The sequence below is a fragment of the Macrobrachium nipponense genome, chromosome 43 (genome assembly GCF_015104395.2).
Source record: "Macrobrachium nipponense isolate FS-2020 chromosome 43, ASM1510439v2, whole genome shotgun sequence".
Lineage (NCBI taxonomy): Eukaryota > Metazoa > Arthropoda > Malacostraca > Decapoda > Palaemonidae > Macrobrachium > Macrobrachium nipponense.
Window position 1 is genome coordinate 12,221,246 of NC_061104.1, and position 25,341 is coordinate 12,246,586.

Here is a 25,341-nt window from a genome sequence, read left to right on the forward strand (position 1 = left end):
TCAATCATTTACCTTAATATTGCAACTAATTGGAAGTCTCTAGCACAATAATTTCGATTTCCGTTATATGGTGAATTTATGAAAAACTTTTTCCTTACGGTCCGCCGCCGGTTAAACTCTTCCGAAAAAAAATCAATACAATGCGACGATTGTGGTAATGTTTGCACCATTTTAAATTTAGCCATTACATAAAGTTTTATATATGAAAATGTGTGCAATTTCATGCACAATACAACTAAAAACAACCCATGGTTGTAGCTTTTATCAATTTTGAAATATTTTCATATAATAAATGATAAGTGACAAATTTTCAACTTTCGGTCAAATTTGACTCTACAGAAATGGTCGAAAAACGCAATTGTAAGCTAAAACGCTTATATTCTAGTAATAGTCAAGCATTTACCTTCATTTTGCAACAAATTGGAAGTCTGGCACAATATTTCGATTTATGGTGAATTTATGAAAAAAATAAAATTTTCTTTACGTCCGCGCGGTAACTCTTCCGAAAAAATCATACGTGCGATTGTGGTAATGTTTGCACCATTTTAAATTAGCCGTTACATAAAGTTTTATATATGAAAATGTGCGCAATTTCATGTAGAATACAACTAAAAATAAAAATAATTGAAGGTTGTAGCTTTTCTCATTTTTGAAATATTTGCATATAAATCACGATAAATAGAAAAAAACACGTTCGGTCAACTTTGACTCTACCGAAAAGGTCGAAAAACGCAATTGTAAGCTAAAAATCTTACAGTCTAGTAATATTCAGTCATTTATCTTCATCTTGAAACAAATTCGAAGTCTCTAGCACAATATTTAGATTTATGGTGAATTAAAAAAAAAAACTTTCTTTCCCACCGCGCGCGGATTCTCCGCCACAAATTTCCGAAATGCGTACGTCCCATTCTCGGAATATTTGCTCCGTTTCATATTAGGCATTTCATAGAGTTTTATATATGAAAATGTGCGCAATTTTATGTAGAATAAAACGAAAAATATTTGAAGGTTGTAGATTTTCTTATTTCCGAAATAATTGCATATAAAAATATATATATAAAAAAATTCGACATTCGGTCAACTTTAACTCGTCAGATATGGTCGAAAACTGCATTTGTAAGCTAATACTCTTACAGTATAGTAATATTCAATTATTTGTCTTAATTTTGAAAGAAATTGAAAGTCTCTAGGACAATATTTAGATTTATGGTGAATTTTTGAAAAAAATATTTGTTTACGTCCGCGCGTTACGAATTCATGCATTATTTTGTGATAATATTTTCTCTGTGTTGCTTTTATCGTTTTACAATGTGTTATATACCAAAATGATCGCAATTTAGTGTACATTACAACGAAAAAAAGTAAGTTGTTACCTTTAACCGTTTTGCGCACAGCGCGATTTGAATACAATTATATATGAAATTTCGTTTTTGTGCTATCATATATCGCATTATTTATATATGATAATGATAATTTTTTTCATTTCTGATGGTTGCATACTAAACTTCAGCCAATGACAAAAAAAAAAGGAATAAAAAAATAACTCTTAATCTTGAAAACTAAGCGCGCTGTGATTTTCTGAAAAAAATATTTTTTCTGCTTTCGCGCTCACTCTGAAACACCTCCGGCACATGGGAGACATTTTTTTTTTTTACCGCTTCGGCGTTTAAGGGTTAATCTTAAAATATGACCTTAATTTCTAATTTTGGAGAAAATATTTACTACGAACAACTTGTGACTGATGACCATCTCCGGTGTCAGGACGTGTTAAAGTACTTTTCCGGAGGGTGGCTTCAAACACGGTGGAAACTGGATCCGCTAGTCCAGTCGGTTGTTCCCCCTGCTGATGGGACTAGCTGATCTAGTTTTGACTGTGTGTGGATCCACCCTCTGAAAAATTACTTTTAACACGTCCTGATGGGCCCCAGTCATGAGTCATCAGTGGTGAAAGCAGCAGCTCGAGACCTCTACTCCTTTTTCGAAGTAACAGTGGTACCCACCTCGAGATACGAAATTAATCTGTTCTGAGGCAGCTTTCGTATCATGAGCTTTTCGTATCTTGAACCGCATTTTACATGTAAAATGACTGATCCGTTCCAAGCCCTACAAAACACCCCAGTAAATTTAATAATAAAGTTAAATTGACCAATAAACAATGAAATACATACTACAACAATTTGGACCATTCAATACCTAACTTAATACGTACTAGTACTAATATGTATGTACCTGTAAATAAAGTGTATTAGTGTACATGGTATACAAGAAATACTGTACGTACATACGTATGTATGTAGTAAAATGTGGCACCTTACCTTTCGAGTGAGGCTATCTCTGAAAGTGGCGACAGAGGAGTACAAACAGCAGATACGTACGTACACTTAACTTTACGAAACACATAAAAAAATGTAAGGAAAACATACATAAACTAAACTTTACGAAACACATTAACAAAACTGTAACACTTAACTTTACAACAAATTTAAAATTAAATTTTTTTGTCTTTTTTCATTTTTACATTTTTTACTTTTTTATACTTTACGTTTTTTTTTTTTTTTTTTTTTTTTTTTTTACCAAATTTCAATTTCTTCACCACTTTCAACTCTCTGTTTTTTTCATAGTATCAATTGGATCTTCCTTTTTGCTTACTCCTGCTAGTAGTAAAGGCCTCTTTAAAAAATAACTATCCAAGGAAGGTTGCTTCTGCCTGCTTTTCAAAATGCTCCTGAAACGACTTGGGCAAACGTCATCGAACTGCACAAGCACACGACCTGTGTAAGCCTTTTCGGGGTGTCTCTTTTCTACAAATGATTGCACCTTATGAAAAGCAGCTAGAACATCCTTAATTTCTGCCGTTGTCATAGAGTCGTCCTCCTCCTCCTCGCCGCTGCTAGAGAACTCTTCTTGAACAATGTTATGTTGCATGGCCTCCAACCCCTTCAGGTCATCCATCGTAAGCTCCTCTTGGTGCTCCTCGAAAAGGTCATTGATGTTGTCCTTGTCGACGACCAGCCCCATGGACTTGCCAAGTGCAACGATCTCGTCAAGATCTGGTTGCCAAAACAGTTTGTAGGGCTTGGAACGGATCAGTCATTTTACATGTAAAATGCGGTTCAAGATACGAAAAGCTCATGATACGAAAGCTGCCTCAGAACAGATTAATTTCGTATCTCGAGGTACCACTGTACTTCGAAAAAGGAGTAGAGGTCTCGAGCTGCTGCTTTCACCACTGATGACTCATGACTGGGGCCCATCAGGACGTGTTAAAGTACTTTTTCGGAGGGTGGATCCACACACAGTCAAATATTTTTATTGGTGGTCCGGGCGAATCTCGGGACTTTACAGCAACAACCTTTCAAATCTTGAACAATATTCGTATGTAGAGACAAAAAAATCTTTGTATTTGCTTTTGTATATCAAGTGTTTCGTAAGTTGATCCTTTCGTATTTCGAGGTACCACTGTAAGTATTTTCTTCAAAGTTAGAAATTAAGGTCATATCTTAAGATTAAGCAGAGGTTAATGAAAGTCTAGCCATGCACAGTGCAAACATACCTCCATGACACTTTTGAAATTTTTACTCAAACCACCAAAAATTTAGAAGATTGACGCCATCTCGATGTTTGCGGAGTCACTTGTGTCAATAAACTTTCCATTCCATGTGTTAAATCTGCACACCACTTGTATCCATAGACACTGGGGCACTTGATTCACAGCAATCGTAGACAATGACGACGTTCGTATGGGATCCAAGGAAACTCACTATTTTTTGGTAGAAAGTAGAAGCGTGCCCTAGATAGTTGTTTAAATAAATAGTTCAACATCAGTATAAGGTCATGAATTGCATAAATTTTTTACCTATTCGTGATTATTAATTTGAAAATATTCGTTCTTGAAAAAGTAACTAGATTCCTGACTCAAGTATCAACAGTTTTGCTGTGCACAATACCTACAGTGTTACCTACAGTGTTGTTCGTGCTCTTCTATTGTTTATCAGTGTTGCCAATTGATATGTGTTTACCCTCCAAACTGGGTATAAGACTTACACAAAACCGGGGAAATAAGTGAAATTAGCATATCTAATTGTAGTATATAGATATATATATATATATATATATATAGATATATATATATATATATATATATATATATATATATATATATATACTGTATTAGAGGAATTTTATCATTACATATTGCATTACTACGACAAATAGAATTCATGGAAACCGTTTGTAAATGGATCAGCATATGTGTGAAGTTCCACTAAATTGGCAATGATGAAATTTTGCCGTCGTCTGCTCGGCGATGACAAGGCTAGAAATATTGGATTGTATCTAATTTAGAAATATCTGTAATTTTTGGGGGTTAATTTTTTTGCAAAAAAGGGATAATAGATATGAATTTAAGTAAACATTTTGAAGTGAAATAAAGTAAAGTTAAACTAAATAATGAGTAAAGTAAACAATTAAGGGAATAAAGCTTTGCATGTCATGAACTGTTGTCGTGTGCTGCCCGCAACTGTGTTTGTGGAGTGAGTGCTTAGGAACCAGGAACTGTAATGTAGTTCAAGTGCAATTTGGAGTGAATTAAGACCAAAATGTGTATAATTACAAACAAATATGCACTGCAGAGTTTCAGGCGTGATGGCAGTAAGAATAAAACCACCAATTAAAAGGTAAAAATGAATTTCAGTTCAAACCATGACTCTGGGAATAAGAAGTTTCATACTTTCACTAATATAGGCAACAAAATGTTGTTTTATTGTGCTGATTACAACTGCAATCTTGAGTAAGATCAATAAACGTTACACATATACGCTAGTATTGTTCAAATGAGCACTGGGAAGGACATGAGGACCACGCGGGCTGCGAAAGAGACCGGAGGCGGACGACGCCATATTGGATTGAAAAACTGCCTTGAAAACATATTTTACGAAGACCTCACATGCTTATTTTAGTTTTTAGTTTGTATGGCACTTTCATATATCACATTATGTTGATGAAACTTCAATCTTTTGAACGGTATGCTTAGGATGTAATTGTATTCTTCTTTCACCAATTAAATATCGAGTGAGTAAGGCTGATCCACTTGAGTACGATGTTTCCCCTGCTAACTCCGCGTCGGGTATTTCTTTGGAAATTACAGTTTTCTATCGTATTTTTGTTACTTATTAAGACTTTTCCATTATTTTTGGCGGGTCAACTGTAAATAACCCCCAGGGGCAAGTATTAAACATGGCGAAATACATTTGAAAGTGAAATGTATTGGAATTCATCATATCCTAACTTACAGACCATGTCCTCACTGGATAGGAGGCCAACCACAGCTTACTATTTGTTTTCCCAATAGTATTGCTCATAGCATATGCATTACCCTTCTGTTATTGTTTTTTTTTCTCTCCTTTGTGTCCCATTCAACCAAAGGTGCTCCATGAGACCTGCAAACTCAGTTTATCAAGTAAATAATAATGCACACTTTCTGAGATTGTTTCTGTTATATTGCATACTCCCTAATAATGGTCAAATCTACACTGTCATAGCAATTGGAAAAAGAAATCTTAGATTTTTTCTTGAATGATTTGATATTTTCAGCCTTTCCAATATTGTGTGGGAGCTTAATGTATAATCTTGGAGCAGCCACATTTAAAAGCTCTAAGCCTACATACTATGCATCTTTGCTTGAATAACTAGAGTCCATCTTAAGCTCTTCTTCTGTTGACTCCAGATTATGATTCTTTGACATGGTTTAATAGGGTTGGAAATTGCTGAGGCACAGCTAGAAAGTGCACATTTCCTCAATCCCAACCCAGTCTCAGTAATTGGTGTTAATTAATTTGTTTATTGGAGGAGATTACAGTATCTATCAGTGAAGGAGTGTACTGTACTTTATGTTTATGAGTAGTAATTTTTCATGTCCATATTTCTTACAAAAGATTTCACTGCTAGTGATCTCAACACTTTGGTAAACCGAAGGGACCTGTGGAAAATGATTGAAGTCAGAAAACGTCAGGGTGCTCAAGCATAAAAGAGTTTACGAAGTTTCATTGGAAAGCATTAGTTATTTATTACATAGCAGAAAACTTTGTGTTGTCACTTCCCAGATCGTGCTTCTTTATGCCAAACTCTATAGGAGGCTGTAGGAGTCATTGAATCCCTGGTCACAATTGTGTGATATGGCATGTCTGGGGTGGAAATTTAAACTTGGCAGTCAGTTGAGAGACAATCCTTCCATCTAGAAGTTGATTCTCCTTCAAAAAAGGCAATGTTTTGTATTTCTGTAGGAAGAAGTACCAAATTTTCAAAGTAATTTGTACTCTCCTAAGTATATAAAGTGGAGCCCATTGTCATAATCTCACCACAATCACCCCACGTACTTCATATTGTTGAGGGAAAATATGCTGTTTTATGGCAGGTGAGTAGGGGTTTCCCATTCTCACCTGCTAACTCCAATTAATAACCCTGTTATGAATATTCAATGACTTTTCATCTAGCATTGAGGAATATTCCCATTTGAGGGGTGCGTGTTCATTTGGTATATTCATAACTTGAAAAAGGCTTGGTATTCGAGTGAATGGTAACAAAAAGGTACTATCTGTAAATAATACATATGACTTAAATATTTTTTTATTTTATAAGAAAATGTAATCATTCCACACTTTCAGTCACTGAATCATAATATCCATACAGAAACACTCAAGTTTTAATAATAGTTATGTAAAAGTTACCTATCTAATTTTATATAATTATTATATATTATAGGGTAAGTTTATATATACCATACAGTATATTAAATATAGAAGATAAGTTACATTCTGTATAATATATAGTATTAATATTATATAATATATATATTATATATATATAATATATTATATATATATATATATATATATATTTATATATGCTGTACTCTGTACTAAATATGAGTGATGAGTACATGCCATTTTAATTATTGTACTTAGCTTCCCATTACATGTTTTGTGATTGTTTCTTGTATTTGAATTGTATGAAGTTTTTATCATTTGCATCTCACTAAACAAGTTGGCAACAAATCTTAAAATATACGGAAGATTTAGATTTATTGTGAACTTTGATTAGACCTCAGTTGGTGCGTCAATGCTGGAGTTTTCCAGTGAACTAGGACTACGAGATGTTGTCAAGTCTTCTTTCCCAAGAGTTTCAGGCAGAAACCTAGAATTAAGAGAAGACAATAAAATTAGTTCCTAAAGGTAGTAAACCTGATATCTTGTGCACAGAATTATGTTTTTTTTTTTAAGTTATACCCAATGAGATTATTAAAAAGATTCTTGATATACTGTGGTAGGACAATTGCATACTGGACTGTTGCATCCCGGACTAATGTCTGCCAGGCAATTGTGTATCAGGACTTTTGCGTACTCGGACATTTATGAACCTATAGAATTTAAATCACAATTATTGTTAGCATAAAATCAATTAACGAAAAAACTAAAGAACTACTAATTTCATAGAAGTAATGATTGTTAGTAGTTGAGGGTGAATTGTTACGAGATAGATAGTACGTAATTTATTGCAGCTTCGCTCTCAACTCAATCCCACATTGTTACTAACGGATTTTGAACTAAGGTCAGGAAAGAATATTGCACAAATCTTTCCTTATGCAACAGTTGCCTTCTGTCTTTTCCATTTGTCAAAATAAATATTTAAGAAGATATGCTCCCTTGGGTTAAGACAGTGTTATTGCGAAGAACAGGAGTTTAGTATAAAGATAAGATGTTCCTCTGCACTAGCATTTTTGCCAGTAACAGATGTGATAGACGGCTTCTTAGAATTAAGTGACGATGCTGACTTAATGCCAGAATTCCTCGCTTATTTTGAAGTGACATACATAGGCCAGGCAAGGAGTTGGAGTGGACATAGGATTCAACCAACGTTCTCCATTGTATCATGGAATGTTCATGACCGAACAGTTAACAACTTGCCAAGGCCCAATACCAATTTAGAAGGGTGGCATAATGCTATTTAAAATACTACTATAACATGTCATCATCTTTCCATCTGGAAATTAATTGATGCTTCAAAAAAGAAGCTATGGCAAAGAAAAAGAAAACAGACTATGTAAGAGGAGTTCCCGTTCAGCCAAGAAATAAAAAGGACATTATACGCCTCAAGTCTTTGATTTATCAGTATAATCCTGAAAACAAATTGTCATTCCTACGACAGGTAAGCTTATAATGTGCATACCTTTTAGATATATATATAATTAAAAGTGACTTTAAATCTTTAAAAATTATATCTTAATCTTTTTAGATTTTTAGAAGAAATGTAACTCTAAGTTTAATATTTTTAGATTTTTAGAAGAAACATAACGAAATTGTTTATATGTTTTGAAGAAGCGTACAATGAAATATATAAGTTTTTAAAATGTACAAAACATGCGCATAAAATAGTAGAATATTGATGACTATATATTTATGTCCTTTGGTATTCAGCCTGGACAAAGGTGTAAACAGAATTACTGTTAGCAAATATAAAGTAAAACTTCAATATTTTAAGGTATGAAACATGCATAAAAAATGTTTGTAACGTATATATATTCAATCAATATTCAATATGGATAAATGTATATTTAAAATTATGCAAAAATACAGGTACGCAAATGTCGGGGTACGTAATCCCCCAGTAAGCAATAGTCCGGGATCCGGGACGCAATTATCCAATAGGCAATTGTCCTAGAACCTTAGTTTACATACTTGTAGGTGAATATCCACAGTAAACTGTTTGAAACCATGAAGCAAATGAATGAATATTCTCCAATCAGGTCCTGTACAAGTGGGAAGGTAAGGCCCACAATAAGATTACTAAGCCAGTTGCTTGTGCTGCCTATGGAAATGCCAACTGACCGAGGTCCCACAGAGAACAATTCTGAAAAAGAAGTAGATGAAGCATATCCTTTAGATTAGTGAAAATCATTGCTGTTGTTCCGTTAAGGAAACATCACGGGGGTGAACTATGAATGTGGAATACTCATAGCCACTGGAAAAATTAGTAACTGATTTCATTGATCAGTATGAGTACTTTTTGAAGAATGCATGATCTGGCAATGATAGTGTTCCACCGTGATACTGCACATAGTTTACTTTTCCATTTTGTCTCCTCTTTAACTTATATAAATCATAAGTTTTCTAGAGAAAAAGCAGTTAGATATAGGTATTTCTGAGTAAGTCTAGCAGTTCCTCTGTATATAGATCTAAAATAATAATCTTGGAAATTCAGTTTGGCATTTTGTCATAAGTTATTTGGTTGAACCAAAGGTAAGATAGATGGAAGCAAGTTAAAGAGGAAGGAGCGAAATTGTGACTTTGAATGTGATAATTGATACAAGTGAATTTGATAAGGAAATGAGATTGGGACATATGAAGAAAATTTAAAAATATGGGGTATTGCAGGAAGTGTTTTTGGTGTAAGAGAGTTGAAAGAGGAAATAGAAATAGAAAGACTTGAGATGAGGAATTTAAGTTTCCAAGATTATTTGTACAGGTATACTGGAGGGTTTATATGGTAGTCAGAATATTGACAGAAAATGAAGGCAAGAAAATAAGATGGATTACTACAGTAAGAACTATAGAGAGACTAAGGACGCAGGGGAAAAGGTTGACAAGCAAGTGGAGAGATGCTGATAGAAGTAATTGGAATTCTTGGGAGGTGGAATGAATATCCTTTATTGCAGAGGATAGAAGAAAGGCAAACCAGAATGAGGCAAGAGTAGAAATGTTGAGTATAAATTTGAGAATGATTGTTGAAGTAACAGATGAAGGCATAAGGAGGTTGAAGAATGGAGAAAGGCACCTGGAGTTCATGGGATCACAATTGAGATTAAGCAGTTTGGTGATGAAGGTGTAAATGAGTGCCTGACTTATTCATTGTAAGATGCGTCTAGTTGAGGAAAAGTTTCTGAAGGAATAATTGTTCCTATGTAGAAGGGTAAAAGTGAAAGAGGAGACTAAAAATGATCATGACGAAACTGGATGGGTATGGTAATGAAAATGTATGGTACAGATTTTTATTTTGACAGTTAAACTTGATAGAAGACTTAATAGGGGAAGAACATTTTTGGTTTTTATCAGGAATTGGGTGTGTGGTTCAGGTATATATTTTAAAACAGTTACATCTAGAAGTTTGAAAGTACGTGTATGTTGAGAAAGCTGCCCATGGGTTACTGAGACCTAGGTAAAGCTTATTGTAGGGTTAATAGAGGCATTGATAACGATGTCAAGGATGCATAGATTAGAAAAGGGATTTTGACGAAGGAAAAATCTATTTCTGGGGGAAGACCTGTGTTACCCGGTGAAAAGTTCCTGTAGCTCACTTTTCTAAATATAAATAGATTCTATATATACCAGAGAAAAAAGCTAGTATGGTGTGCTGAGGTTACTACCCTCGCGCGATCACCCAAAGGGTGTCGGGTATAAAGTACAAGGCAAGTAAATGGAAGAATGACTGCTTTGGTGTATAAAAGTGAGTCTGAGATAAATATATATCTCTTAGAGCTTGAAAAATGTTTCGAGATGGAAAGTTGTGAAAATGTTATGAGGGTCAAGGGTACCAGGAATATAGAACAGTATTGTAATGTTAATATGGAAAGTTAAAGAATGGAAGCTGTTGAGTGGATATAGCATGGATGGTAAGTTGAGAGAAGAGGTTAGTTTCAGAATGGGTGAAGCAAAGACGTTAGCAGCGTGTGTGTATGTGTGAGCAACAGATAGGGCAGTTACATGAAGTGTCTTTGGGAGCCAGCAGGGAAGACATGAATACATTGAGTCTACTTTCTTTTAAGGAAGTAAATTATAATTAATGAGTGTGAATGAGAAACGTTAAAATGGTTATTGATTGCATAATATATGGGACAAGAAGAATTGAAGAGGTTTGATATGTGGAGTTAGCAGAATAGTAAAATGCTTAGCATAGGTGATCGGTTTGGCCAAGTGAAAATTTTGGAAAAAGAAAGCATAAGAATATGAGAGGCACAGTGTAGCATAAGAAGGGCGCCTTAACATCCAGGAAGTGTGAGATTTTGTGCAGGATAGTGATGTGTGCAATATATTTACAGGTTTGATGTTCTGCATGGGTATATGAAGAGGCTAACATTGTGGAGGTTTTCTATACAGATCTCCTTCCGCAATTTAATAATTAAAAATCAATGTGGCATACTTTGGTCTTGTTCTTCTAAGAAGTCCCCTTCTTGGGGGGTTTATGCCAGAATGTTAAATTATGTACATATTTCATTGTTATATTTGCAATGGTAGTGGGTGAAATGAATAGATTCACTCATATAGTATAAATAATATTCCTAGGAGAACTATCATATCTTACCTGTAGCAATCATGAATGGAACTGGACCTATACCAAGATTATAAACCAGCACAAATGACAGGAGAGCAACTATAGATACATAAGAGGCAAACGATATTGTTGGGATGAGTGCCAGGGACGTCATTAGAATGCCTTGAGCAATGACACAAAGGGCAGCAGAATATATGAGTAAAACTCTTCTCCTTGTGTATCTGAAAGAGAATGGCAAATGAGTTACATATCTCCAATTTTTTTACAATGATTATTGATATTATGTAATGTGATATGGTACACATTTAAGAGTTGGTAATTTTAGGTGATGTAATTGTCTGGGTGCCAGTAGAAACACAAAACAAACATAAACATAAACAGGAGTTGCAATTCATAAGTTCTTAATAACTCATTTGGTAACTTTGAAGTTGTCAGGATTCCCAGAGACCAACATACATACATGAGTCTGCAAATCCGGAGTGTGCGAATTGTTCACTGTATATATAATGCTGACGATCAGACTATGTATGTATGTATGTATATGTGTGTTTGCTATTTACAGCGAAAGTACTGGACCAAATTGAACCAAAGTCAGACTACATATATGTAGATTTTTTAGCTGGGTACCGTTTTGATCAGGATATCTGGCCATGCTAACTTCTTTATTATTATACAAAGAGAGAGAGAGAGAGAGAAGGATTATTCATTTGAAACTTTTCACAGGGATTTCAGATATGCTCTTACTTTTCTTCTGTGATGAAAAATAACGATGATATTAGGGGATGGTTTTTAGCCAGGTGCTGCTTTGATCTGAATAATTGGCTATGCTAACTTCTTTAGTATTAGTTGTAGAACTTTTCATGAGGATTCCAAATATGCTCTTACGTTTCTTTGAAGATGAAATATAACAATGTTATAATGGTTCAAACAATGCCGGCCTACGATTTTTGGTTACAGGAGCTTGCCCAATAACCAAACCCCTGTCATTAACTGGGAACTGCCTGTATGTGAATATATATATAATTATATATATATATTATCTACCTATCTCTATCTATCTATCATCTATTTAATATGAATATATAATCATTTGGAAAGTATTGAGTAGTAGTAGTAGTGAAAAGGGGTCTCACCATCCAGGAAGCACAATAGTTTGGGTACAATAGGGATGAAGGGCACAGTTTGTGTAGAGAGATTCTGTGTATGTATTGCTGATGAGCCTTCAATGTAGGTTCTTGAAGCTGCTATTGTTGGAAGATTTACTACACAAAGTGTTCATTTTCGAATCAGTAGTTGAAGTATATGTGGTAGCAACCTGTGTGTTGGTTTTCTATGGAGCCACCCATGTTTGAGGAATGGTTAAAATGGTGATAGTGTCTTAGCATTCTGAATGGGTGTCAAGAGTGAGCGCTTCCCCCAGGGCAAAGAAAATCAGTGGCTCTGAATCTTTGTCAGCTACTGCTACAATTTGGGGTTTTTGGTGGTATGATGGGGAAACCTGGTAGACATTCACCTGAGTACCCTTGGGGTTGTTGAGAACTGGAACCAAGTAACTTCAATTTTGTACAGTATATTGTAAAATAGTATGAGTAGTAAAGTACTGTATACCTTATGAGTGGTATAGCTATGATGGAGACTATCCAGTTTACAGCAGCTGCACCGATGGACGCCCCTTGACTCTCCTCAATGCTTAAGCCTGCACTTCTGAAGATCAGTGTTGAATAGTAGAATACCTAATTAGAGAAACATAAGTCATTATAAGTAAAACATTGTGGTAACGGCTCATTCAAACCAAAATTTTTAATTAATTACACCAAAGCCAATTAACACTTTTCACAATAACTCGGTCAAAATGCAACTCTTCCAGATAAGTGCCAAACACTTATCTTTTGGATGTAGTTGTTTATATGCTATGTTCTTTGTGTGGATGATTAACAGCTTCATTTCCCTTTGGTGTCTGGCAATTACTTACAGCATTAATCCCTGAGAACTGCTGTCCCATGTTGAAGATCATAACTATGAGCATAGGTAGTCTGTACTTCTCATTCTTGACCATGCACGCAAGACCTAAACCATCTTCTTTGAACTGGTTCTTGATCATGAGGGATCGCAGTGCCAATTCCTCTGCCTCGGTGCTCTTGGAGGGACCACCTCGGAGCCGATGGAGGGCTGTGTTAACATGAGCTTATAGTTTAGAAATTTTTCTAGTTAATATAATTAATTATTTTGCGAAGATTATTTCTACTTGTGTACAGAAAGCTACACAAAAGGGGTAACACACTAGTTTGCAGATTTGGTAGTCAAGGTCTTCAATAATATTTACATTAAATTATGTACATATTTTTCACTAGTGGTTCTTTCAAGACTTATGATAACTTGTATGATGATATGTCATAGATTATTTATAATTTCTCTTATCAGTCAAGCAACTTTGTTTTGATTTTATTCCATTTTTGTAGTAGAAGAATTAAAGAGCTGCAATATGTGATGTTAGGTTGTTCTTATGTTGCTTATTAACTTGAACTAATATTTCTTATTAGTAATAATGTCACTGACCTTTTCTTCCTCTGCCTTCATCCTCTAAAACTATAAAGCAGTAAGCTGGTGAAATTGGAAGAAGAGGTTGTAAAAGTAGGGCCACCAGAACTGGCACCCCAAAGCCTCCAACTAAATATGGCCAACACTCTCTTGTACCTGAGGGGATAAATAAAGTTAATTAAAGAATATTGCTTGAAAAATACGTGTTATTCATTTATATGGTCTTAACTAGTTTTACTCAAAATGGATTAAAGAAAATTGCTCATTGTCTCAATTGTAAATTGTTTTTGTTACCTTTCGGCTGTATTATAAAGTTCAGTGAACCATAGCTTGTATTTTAAAGTACAAATAATGTTTGTATGTTTTACAAAATAGGAAATACAGTCAATTTTATTCACCCATGATATATTCCAGTCCCAAAATTTGGGATAACAAAAGTCCTAAACACATCGCAGAGGGGAGTAAGACTGCCATTACTCCTCTCAATGCTGCTGGTGCTACTTCTGATAGGTACATCGGCATCAGACTGGAAGATAGACCTGCCAAAATAAAATGTCTGTTTTTTGCTTGACATGTAGTTATCTTATTGCAGTATATAGGATACACTTAGGATTTATGAGTGCAGCAAGAGTGACAAACGTTAAGAACTGTGAAGGTTTGGTGAATGGACCATCAGGAAGCACACAGACTGATGACTGGTATGGAACACATCAATTGCATATAACATGGACTTTCTTCTTAGTGAAATAAAAACACTATTTTTTGGGGGAATATATGCCTGAAAGAAAACATTTTCCTATCTTTCCACCTTCAAAGTAACTGAACACCATAGAATCTGCAAGTATCAGAAATTGTATGCATAGATTGACATACAGTTTTTATTATGAAGATGAACACTGGGTTAAAAAGTCACTTAATAAGTTGTTAGCAATGTGAGATGGACAAGTACAAAATGTATATTATTGCTGGAATAATTTGGGGATTCTATTATCATAAATTGTATTCGGTACGCTGTGACCATCAGTATTTTGAATCCTAACAATAGAAATCTAAGCTTCTATCAGATCCAAAGTAAAATGGGTTGAAAGTAAAGAGATAATAATAAGTAGTTTGAGTGTCTTTTGAGAGAGGAAGATGCCTTGCATATAAAATTTAATAGCAGTGAGTAAAGTTTTAGCTGCACTGGGAATTGTGGATGAAATTCATTATGGTTTATATTTTCTTGCAAGGCTCATTATCATGGTTCACATTTGCCGTTAGGAAAGAGAGTTAGGTTATAAATTTTCCGTTAAAAGATTACTTCCATTACAAAATTACTGGAAATAGATTTGTGTAATTCTTCCTGGTTATTGTGTTGTCAAATAATGCATAGTCAGTCAGTTGTGGAAAAACATCATGCTAATTATGCCTCATCCTGAAATGAAGCCGCTCTGGTCTCACTTGTTCCTTTATTTACCTTATGTGGTTCATCAGCTGGACTTCATGATGTAAAAACTTATTGACATGAGTGTTTTTGGGTCATAATGAAGTGTTGAATGTATATTGCATTAACTGAACTGTTAGTACACTTATTTTGATGTGCTGTGGTTTTTTATAGGTCTTTTATAAGAGATTTGCTGGTTTACAGTAAATTAACATTTTGGATGGAACCTACGTGAATTTTAGTGTAAATTTAACACGGTATATGCACTATTAAAAGGTGATGGATAAAAATGTACCATTAGAATCATAGTTCTCTAGTTGAATGGTAAGGTTTGACTTAACCCTACCTCAAAATGATCTCTCCTTTTATGTAGGTATACGTTTGTCAGTGCTAGAATTGATAATTAAAACTTGGTAAGAAGGTAACTAATTGGTGGTAGGTGGGTGAATGTGGAAACCCCTACAAACGTGCCATTATCAAGCATTGCCCTAAAATTGAAATGGCTTGCTGCACTTTTACTGACTTATAGAGCTAAAATTTAATTCAAGTCCAATATATTGTATGTTCTATGGTGTTTGTGTTATGTGTTCAGCATAACATAAATTTGAAAATGAAAATTGGTCAGCAAAGGGTGAGGATATATGTAGGCATTTGAACTGTATGTTTTCATGGTGTTGATGTAATTAGTTTTGTTGTTCTTCATTAGTGCCAGAAGTGTGCTGGCTGGTCTTCCTCACTATTGAGAGGTACAGCAGTTTTTGGAGGCTAAAAGACTTGGATAAGCAACTGGTTCTGTATTCCTTACATGGGTGGAGAAATAGGTTTTAGAGAAATATCCATACTCATAAACAGAGAAGAGTAGATATCCTTGTGAATTTTATAGTAGTATACAGTTAAAAAAAATGACAACCCAAATTTCTTATATATGTAATTGGAAAGTACACCTGCATAGACAATAGTCACTAGTGGTGAAATAATTGTTGAGAAAATATAGCCTCTTAGGACTTCTTAATTTTGATGATTGAGGCATTTAACGTAGCTATTGATAGATAAGTGGGTATGAGCTGTGTAATGAACACGTAACTCATTCATTTTAAACAACTCCTCATAAGCAGCATCATTCAACATTATATTTTTTAAGGCATTAATGTTGGTATCAATCATCTGCATACTTCCCACAAAATATTGCTCCTTTGAGGTCCATTCATAATAGGAATTCTAAAACTAGGCCATTCCAGAACCACGTTTCTTGTATTTTCTGTCAGATATGACCATGTCCTTATTGATTTGCCTGCATTATAGTTCAAGTTAATCATGTAAAGCCCCTTAGCTTTGCTACTACTCTGGTTATAATTATTTATTGGATATACATAATATATTACAAGGCAAAACGTGCTGTCTGGGTCATAACCAATAGACTTTGTTGTCATATCTGAAAATAAATTTTGGAGATATACTCCAGTGATTTAGTTATGGCACAGTGTGAATTTAGTGAAATATAAAATGAAAGCACTACAACATGGATGAGAGTACCCATGCAAATACTATACCTGTACTTACATTACCTGTTAATGCCAGGTTAGACAAAGTCCTGACACCAGTAATTGTAAGAATGCACAAGTCTTCTCACAACAAAGATACATGACTCATGAATTATAAAGTATTTTTTTTTTCATAATTTCTTGGCACAGATATGTCCCTCGTTGGCTGTCACATACATATCCGGTAAACCGTAACCTGCATAGAATATGAAGTGGGTTAATCTGAGTCACTGGCCGAAGGGGCTCCTGACACAGAATTAATATCATGCAACTTTAAAACCATTTAATGTTCTTATCTAATGAACAGCTCTTCTTACTTACCAAAGTTATAAACTCCTGGGTCTGAAAATGTACACTCGAGCAAAAAAAAGATGATGGGCAACTTTGATGAATATTATTATAATAACTGGCATTTCATCAGCATTAAAACCCAATACATAGAAAAAATAATGATTTACAACTGGACACTAAGGCTTTAGAACCTAGTATATCTGGAACAAAACATGTCGGTTTCACTGATGAGAAATGAGCATGAGATGTACTGGAAACTGCTCTGACCCAAACTATTTTTAAACTTCCAGGCTTTCGTTTTCTTTGGTATTAAATGTATTTGTAACTTATTTCTGGATAGGCAGGCAAAAAAGTGGTATAGCACAAAGTGGGTCATTACATGTTAAGTAATTACCTCCAAAAATAAGTAGTACGTACCTCTAAAAATAATTAAAATTCATTTCTTGTGGTAACATTAACATTCACCATTGTCTCACATTTTTTGGCTTTTGGTGAGTACTAAAGCAGTGCTGTGAAGTCTTACAATTCATGTGATGAATTGTAGTGACAAGAGGAACCACAAACTGTTTAACAGTTTAGTATGGTAGCAAAACAACCAAATAGTGCTTTGGATGTTCCAGTTTTGATCAAGCTAAAATGTCAAAACATAACTGTGGAAGCACTCCGTTTCAGTTAGCAACAGTCATTAAGTGTCAATTTGTTAATATTTTTCACATGCAACATGATCTAGATTATTTTAGACTTGTTGGACATAACAAGAATACCAGATTTATACAAAATCAAAGTCTATGGTTTGTTTATCTATGAAAATGGCCAGTATTTTATGTTTGTTCATAATAGATTATATGTTCTTGTGACAGTAAATGAAAACCTAGTTTATGTTTATGTTTCTTGTAATGATGGTAACGCAGATCAAGAATGACTTACTTTACATTAACAAGGAGGAAACTGTTTGTACGTTTTGAAGATTTTACATAGTCTTGGATGTTATTAGAAAGCTCTGTTTTGTGTTGTTCCTTGGCATGTAAAAATCGTGGAAGATCTTGAATACTGTAAGAGGTAGAGTGAGGTGAAACATTTGTGTAATTATGTTGTCTGTGTGGATCCAATTTAGACAAAGATACACCTTGCAAGTCTTGTGAAGGTATAATCTTAGCTTTGTAGTCATTAACAGGATTTTCCTGTACAGAATGTGCTTGTTGTGATACAGGAAGACAGTTTCATTATGACGGCAAAATTGAATCTGGTTTTCCCCATCAAAGATTATCAGTTTAAGACTTCTTCAACACAGTAAAAGGGCAGTGAAAAGGTGGAAATTATTCCCGGATGCTTTTTTTATGTAACAACAACTCAAAGTTCTTGGTAATTCAAATTAGAAATGTCACGAAAATGCAACAACTGAATGTGCTGATGCACAGAAAAAATAGTTTTCTAAGAAAAGTTTAAAGTATTATTATTATTATTATTATTGTTATTATTACTAAGGAATGAGTCTACATACTAATAAAAGTCATTAACGAAAGAAAGTTCTCATTCAAAGTCTTCAACTTGCTTACCTGGTAATCATGTTGTGTGTTGACTACACAAAAGATTATGGAGCTATTAGATCAAAATGAACTATTGAGGTTGAGTACAGGAGAAGCAGTCATAGGATTGATTAAATTATTGAAATACTCAGAGGACAAGACCCAGAAAGATGTCAGTATGTCATTGAATCAATTCAATAGCACTGCTGCCAGGCTTCTTTGCTATCTGTCTTCACCTGTGCAGCATTATTTGAAGTGGTTGTAATGAGGTGAAGATGAATGTTATTTTACCAAGCGATAATTTCATTGCCAGAGTTATATATTGGCAGATTTGCCTTACTCACAGAAATTGAGAAGTGGAAGAAATTTAAGTGACTTTTGTGGTTAAAATGACCTTGGAGAAATGCCAAATTGGTTAAGAGGACTTTGGGGTGTCAGAATTTATCACTCATTATGATAGAGGTTCAGTATTCAGAACAAATGAAGCAAAAGAAAGGATGGAGTGGCTTATACCTTCACCTTGATGTTTTCTTTTTCCCTCTGGTATGACTAGGTAATAGACCATGACTTGAAGAGTACCATAAAAGTGTATAGCTGAAGATTTGGAGCATAGAAATGAAACTCTTGCAAAAAAGTAAAGGAGATCTGTCCCTTGAAGTCCATCTTAAAATTTCATTTGTTGTAGGAGTGCATGATGAAATAGATACTCTAGCTGAATCTTCTGATGTCTACTCAGGAGATAGGGATTAACAAAATGGTTCTAATTATGTCTTGTATCAGTCTGGAGTCTCTGTCTCATCTTGTCCCGTGGATCACGCCGTGTTGAATAGATTGTGAATACGTTATTGACTTCAGTTGATGGGGTGAACTAATCAGCGTTGATTATTTGTCTAACAGGTCATGAAATTTGATTTTACTAAGGGTATTTTTAATATTTTAATAATTCAGTAATATTCGATTTTCTGTGGGACAAAGAATACTAAATAATTGTTCAGTGTTCATGTTTATGGAAGGGTACGGCACAGTAGTTTTACTTATAAATATATAGATTTACAATCACAAGAAATATGAAAGTTAAACACTTTGCTCCACTGTACAGGTATTCTGATATGGTATGCTGATAATGGGAATTGTTTATGTAATGTATTATGATGAGTGGATGGCCATATTTGTGTGTTAGTGGTGGACAGGAAGATGATCAGGGCATGCCAACAACTGCGACGGCTATCTTTCAGGTTTTAGTTCCTGTGTGGCTCTTTTTGTTTATTTGTGAGCCAGAAAATCGCTTGCCATGCTTGAGGATATTATGTTGCTAAAACCATGATGACCATCTCTCAGTTGGTTGGCAGTTCATATTATCCTAAAGCCCTGTCCACACTAGCGGGCACTGCACGACGGGCAAACACTGTTCCCATACTCCGTTCCACTATACCGACCGACCGAGTATGGATCCAGAATGATGCGATTGTCTGGTAACACTGCTCCAGAAGTGAGAGAAGCTATAAACAGCTGGAAGTGCCCGACTTGCCATATGGCTTTAATTTGCAGGGTCATTTTATTTGTGAGCCATGGTCCAAATCAATAGCTTCATCTCTGCGAGGTTTAGTCATCTGTACAGAAATTTTTCTGATCTTTATGGGCAGGGACCTCGAATAGGTATGCAAGTATTCATCTGTAACAGTTATTACAATTGTTCTGTGACCTGGACCATGAATTCCGGATATTCCTGGGCAAATTTTATCCCTTTTATCAAGGGTTACTACCCTGTCCACATGAGTTCCACATACCAAGAGGAAGAATATATGATATAATTATATATATATATATATATATATATATATATATATATATATATATATATATATATATAGCATATATATATATATATATATATATATATATATATATATAAATATATATAATATATATATATATATGTTATATGATATATATATATATAATATATATATATATATATATATATATATATCTATGATATATAGATATATTATATGTATATATATATATATATAGTGTATATATATATTATATGTATATATATATGTATATATATATGTAGTGTATATATATGTATATATATATATATATTATATAGTATATATGTATATATATGTATATTATATATGTAAGTATATATAATATATATATATATATATATATATATATATATATATATATTATATATATATATATATGTTCAGCAGGCTAGATACTATGTCGAACCTCTAAGTAAATGGGGATACAATCCACAATGATGTAAAATCCTTTTCTCGTTTTATACAATATATATTTCTTGTACTGCAAATTAAAGCTTTCGACCATCAGCTGTGGTCTTGTGCACGAAACTACAGAAGGATATGTATATATATATATATATATATATATATATATATATATATATATATATATATATATATATTTATGTATGTGTGTGTATGTACGTGCATGAGCACGTGTCTGTCACCTTCAAAATATCACATGAACGGAAAAAAAGAAAAATGTTTGGATGCACGTAGAGAAAAACTGATAATGTATTGCCAGTCACGCTGCTTCATTATAATTGTTGAAGAAATCTAAAGCTTGGAATAAATATATCAACACATTCCGTAAACCTTTAAAGTGGATACCTTTTCCTAGGAGATAACCCTTTGATATTTCTGCGGTTACCTATCTCGCCCTGCTTGAACTTTGGGGACCTCCAAAGCCCAGAGAGCTCCCGGATATCAAATTATGGCGTCGTAAATAAAGACACACGAAGCATATGGTGCAATTGTCTATGTAAGTATTGAAAGATACCTATGGCAAATAAGTAACAGAAAAAAAAATCTACACGTTACCCTTGCGCAACTTAAGATACCAAAATAAAATAAATCATATAAAATATGGGTTAGCTTAAATTAAAAAAAGAATCTTATTAATGATGGGTTAGCTTACCTGCACAAATTCCAGAAATGAAGCGGCCAAATATTAACATGTAAATGGAATCGGCTTCTTTGCAGGAAGCGCACAGGGAAGCAGCCAGCAAGAACAGAATGTGATTAATGAAGAGCCCCAAGCGCCTGTGCTAAGAAATAAAAGTGTTAGAATACGCGGATGCCGTAGAATACATTCATAGACAATTAAAATGTGCATAATTGAAGCTCTTCAATTTGAGGAATTTCAAATTAAAACTTTCAATGTGAGTCGTATAATCAGTCTAAATTTGATTTTTTTAAGCACCACATTAATGGTATCATAGTTACGCAAATATGAAAATTGTTTTGAACATCCAACTGCACTTAGTATTGGATAGTTGTGATTTATATGTAATATATTTGTCATGAAATATGCCTCTCGTATAGTGATATTGTCTTTTAATTTTGTTTCGTAACAAATTAACATAAATTGATTATTTCTGTAATACTGTAAAAACTCAAGTCGTGGCCTTAGGTAGTAAATTAGAGAACCCCTCCCCATCCCGAGATGTGAAAGAACGAAATTCATACGCTCTTATGCAGTCTGAGAACTTGTTAAAAAAAAAAAAAAAAAAAGCCTGTGGCGTGGTTAGTATGGTGTTGGCGTCCCACCTCGGTGGTCGCGAGTTCGATTCTCGGCCATTTCCAATGAGGAGTGAGAGATGTGTATTTCTGGTGATAGAAGTTCACTCTCGACGTGGTTCGGAAGTCACGTAAAGCCGTTGGTCCCGTTGCTGAATAACCGTTGTTTCCATGCAACGTAAAAACACCATACAAAAAAAAAATTACTTTGTACTGTCACGATATGAAATTAAAAACATTGGCATTCCTAGACGGTTTTTATATCTTATAATGAACTCGTATATCATAATGTTATGTCCGGTTGTAATTTATCCGGTTTATTATACCTTGTTATCTAGAATAACTCTCATTAGGTGGGCAATGCCGTCGGTGTGCCTCACCCGGTCCCTTCAGCTGCCCCCACTACTTAGCCTTGTTGTTGTTTATGATTGAGTTGCCCTTATGCCAGCACGGGCTCTTGCTCATAGAGCAGCCCGTAAACTTACCTTTTGACTTTACATCCAATTCTAATCCTTCTATCTTATTGTCTACTCCCATCCCTAATCCTTACCTACTTCTATCTTGCTCTCTAATCCCTCTCAACTATTCTTGTTGCAGTTGTGGGTTTTATTCCAGTTTTACTTACATGTCGTACCTCATCTGATTTATTTTCTGGATCATTTGATCTATAGCTGTCAAATTATGCCTTTCTGGATCATTTTATCTATAGCTTTAAATTACGTCTTTCTGGATCATTTTATCTATAGCTGTCAAATTACGTCTTTCTGGATCATTTTATCTATAGCTGTCAAATTACGCCTTTCTGGATCATTTTATCTATAGCTTTCAAATTACGTCTTTCTGGATCATTGTATCTATAACTTTCAAATTACGTCTTTCTGGATCATTTTATCTATAGCTGTCAAATTACGCCTGTCTGGATAATTTTATCTATAGCTTTCAAATACGCCTTTCTGGATCATTTTATCTATAGCTGTCAAATTATGTATTTCTGGATAATTGTATCTATAGCTGTCAAATTACGCCAACTCCCTCTGTTCAATCCTCTAAGCTTGAGTAATTACCAGTATACATGGATTAAGTGTGCGTGCTGTGAGAACGTTTCGGCCAAAATTTACGTACTTCGGGTGTCGGTAACCGTGAGAGTTGTGACGCCAGTTCACGGAAGTAGACTAATTAGGAAGGTAGTGTTACAATTTCTTGACTTCACGAATGGTTCAGGGTAATCATTTTAGTTGCCTCTTGTCGCCATTTCCTTGTTAGTGCTCTGTTCTATCATTTGGTAACCGTAAGCTAGACTTCCATATTGCATACACGACTTCCAGGATCTTTTTCCATTCTTGACTGAGTAGGAAAAGATTGTTGTTATATGCGACTGATATAGGACTGGATTACATTTGATTGGGATGTATCTTTGGAACATAACGCAGTATCTTCAATCCATTACAAGGGCTGTCATTAAGGCGGGAAGGAGGGGAAGAGATTTGTGAGGAAAAATTTTTTGACATTTCAGTTGTACCTTTTCTCTAACCAATTCTATTTGTTTATTTATAATGAACCAACAAGAAAATCTTGTTTGTTGTGAAATCTTAATTTTTACTAGGTTTCTGATGAATTGATGATTTAATAACGACCCACAAATTCAATATGCTAATTGTCATTCACTTGTTACCATATTCTAAATGTGTTGTATGATTTTGTTAGCTTCACTTGTCACAGTAGATCCACCTGTCGGATTTTTGTTAGGAGTGATATTGGGATCTTGGCTTCCTACTTAAGAAATTATATACAGCTCCCTCCGAGGTACAGCGGGGCGCGCGAACTTCGTGGCCTACCAGTATTAAATCCTTCGACAATGTAGTTACATGAAAAAGGGCCTATTTCCAGTTACTCGTGATTAATCTTAATAAAAAAATCGTGTTCACTTTGCATAATTGAATACCATTTTAGGGCATTTTAATAAACCCTGTCGTTACTTTTGTTTTAAGTGTTTCCTGTCACAGCCTTCGTAATTTCTCTCCATAAAAAAACACACAGATATATATATATATATATATATATATATATATATATATTATATATATTACATATACACATTTTTATATATGTATATATATACACACACACACACACACACACACATATATATATATATATACTATATAATATATAAATATATATATATATATATATTATATGTTATTATATAAGAATTAAGAGGTCACTGACCGCCCAGCTTTGTGAGCCAAGAACCCTCCTAAAGGACAGCCCATAACTGCCCCAACGACGAAAGTTGACACGATGACGGCCCACAGGTACAGTTCCTCGCTCTGGGTCAATACGTGGTCTGAGTGAGCCAGTACTGTTGCCTTCACCCACGCTCGGATGATCTGCAAAGCAAACTCATTACGGTCTCGGTTTTCTCTGAATTAGAGGAAAGTTTGGCAGTTTTGAAGGTTAAATTAGAAAAAAAAAACAATCAGGCTAGTTTTTTGTATTTTACATTTTAGAAATTTTGTGATGTCTGAGTAAACTTATAGCTGTTGTAATAATCAGGGCAAATTAACGTTGAAAATATGGGGCAAAGTATTGACTGAAGAAAATAAATAGGATTCCTGTTTGAACAAAGGTTACAGCTACGAAGTTTAATTACTACAGTATAACTATGGAAAGAGGTGAAGATTTTTATCAGGGTAGATTTTAAACAGACATTTCATACTTTAAAAAATTACCTCAGATTCTTCTTATTGAAACAAAAGTTCAGAAATGAGAAGTTTTATTGAAAAAAGAAGGCATAATCATAATGAGAATTGTTTGAGTAACTATAAATTAAAAGATTCTAATTGAGGCAAAACTTTCAACGAAGAGTTCTTATTGGGGTAAAAATTGTAAAGGATTTTTTTTTAGTGAGATAAAATAACGACCGGTGACTCATTTTGAAAACGTGCTACTGAGGATACTTCTTTGGAAAAAATTGCCGTAAAAAGATAATAATAACATTCAAGCTTACAAGGGATGATTTCAAAACTCTACATTCCAAATGGATAAAAAAAGGAAAAATAATAATTCAAGATTTCTTTCTCAAAAAGTGTCTGCGGAACATAGAGGGACAAAAATAAAAACGCATGATTCTTAATGCCATA

At 34.3% G+C, this 25,341-nt stretch overlaps 1 protein-coding gene across 2 annotated transcripts in view; it reads right to left on the reverse strand.

The window, feature by feature from the left end:
* Positions 1-6,896: 6,896 nt before the first annotated feature.
* LOC135213536 (solute carrier family 2, facilitated glucose transporter member 4-like) overlaps positions 6,897-25,341 on the reverse strand; it is a 34,000-nt gene continuing 15,555 nt past the window's right edge. Inside the window, exons 3-11 of one of the 2 annotated variants that reach the window (XM_064247464.1) lie at positions 24,428-24,588; positions 21,597-21,721; positions 14,259-14,399; positions 13,879-14,016; positions 13,295-13,491; positions 12,931-13,055; positions 11,353-11,543; positions 8,733-8,904; positions 6,898-7,191 (exon numbers count right to left, since the gene is read on the reverse strand). In XM_064247464.1, coding sequence (XP_064103534.1) covers positions 7,095-7,191; positions 8,733-8,904; positions 11,353-11,543; positions 12,931-13,055; positions 13,295-13,491; positions 13,879-14,016; positions 14,259-14,399; positions 21,597-21,721; positions 24,428-24,588 — 1,347 coding nt within the window. In that variant the 3' untranslated portion in view covers positions 6,898-7,094. Of the gene's footprint in view, positions 7,192-8,732; positions 8,905-11,352; positions 11,544-12,930; positions 13,056-13,294; positions 13,492-13,878; positions 14,017-14,258; positions 14,400-21,596; positions 21,722-24,427; positions 24,589-25,341 lie in introns of both variants that reach the window. The other variant, XM_064247465.1, reaches the window with a different exon arrangement.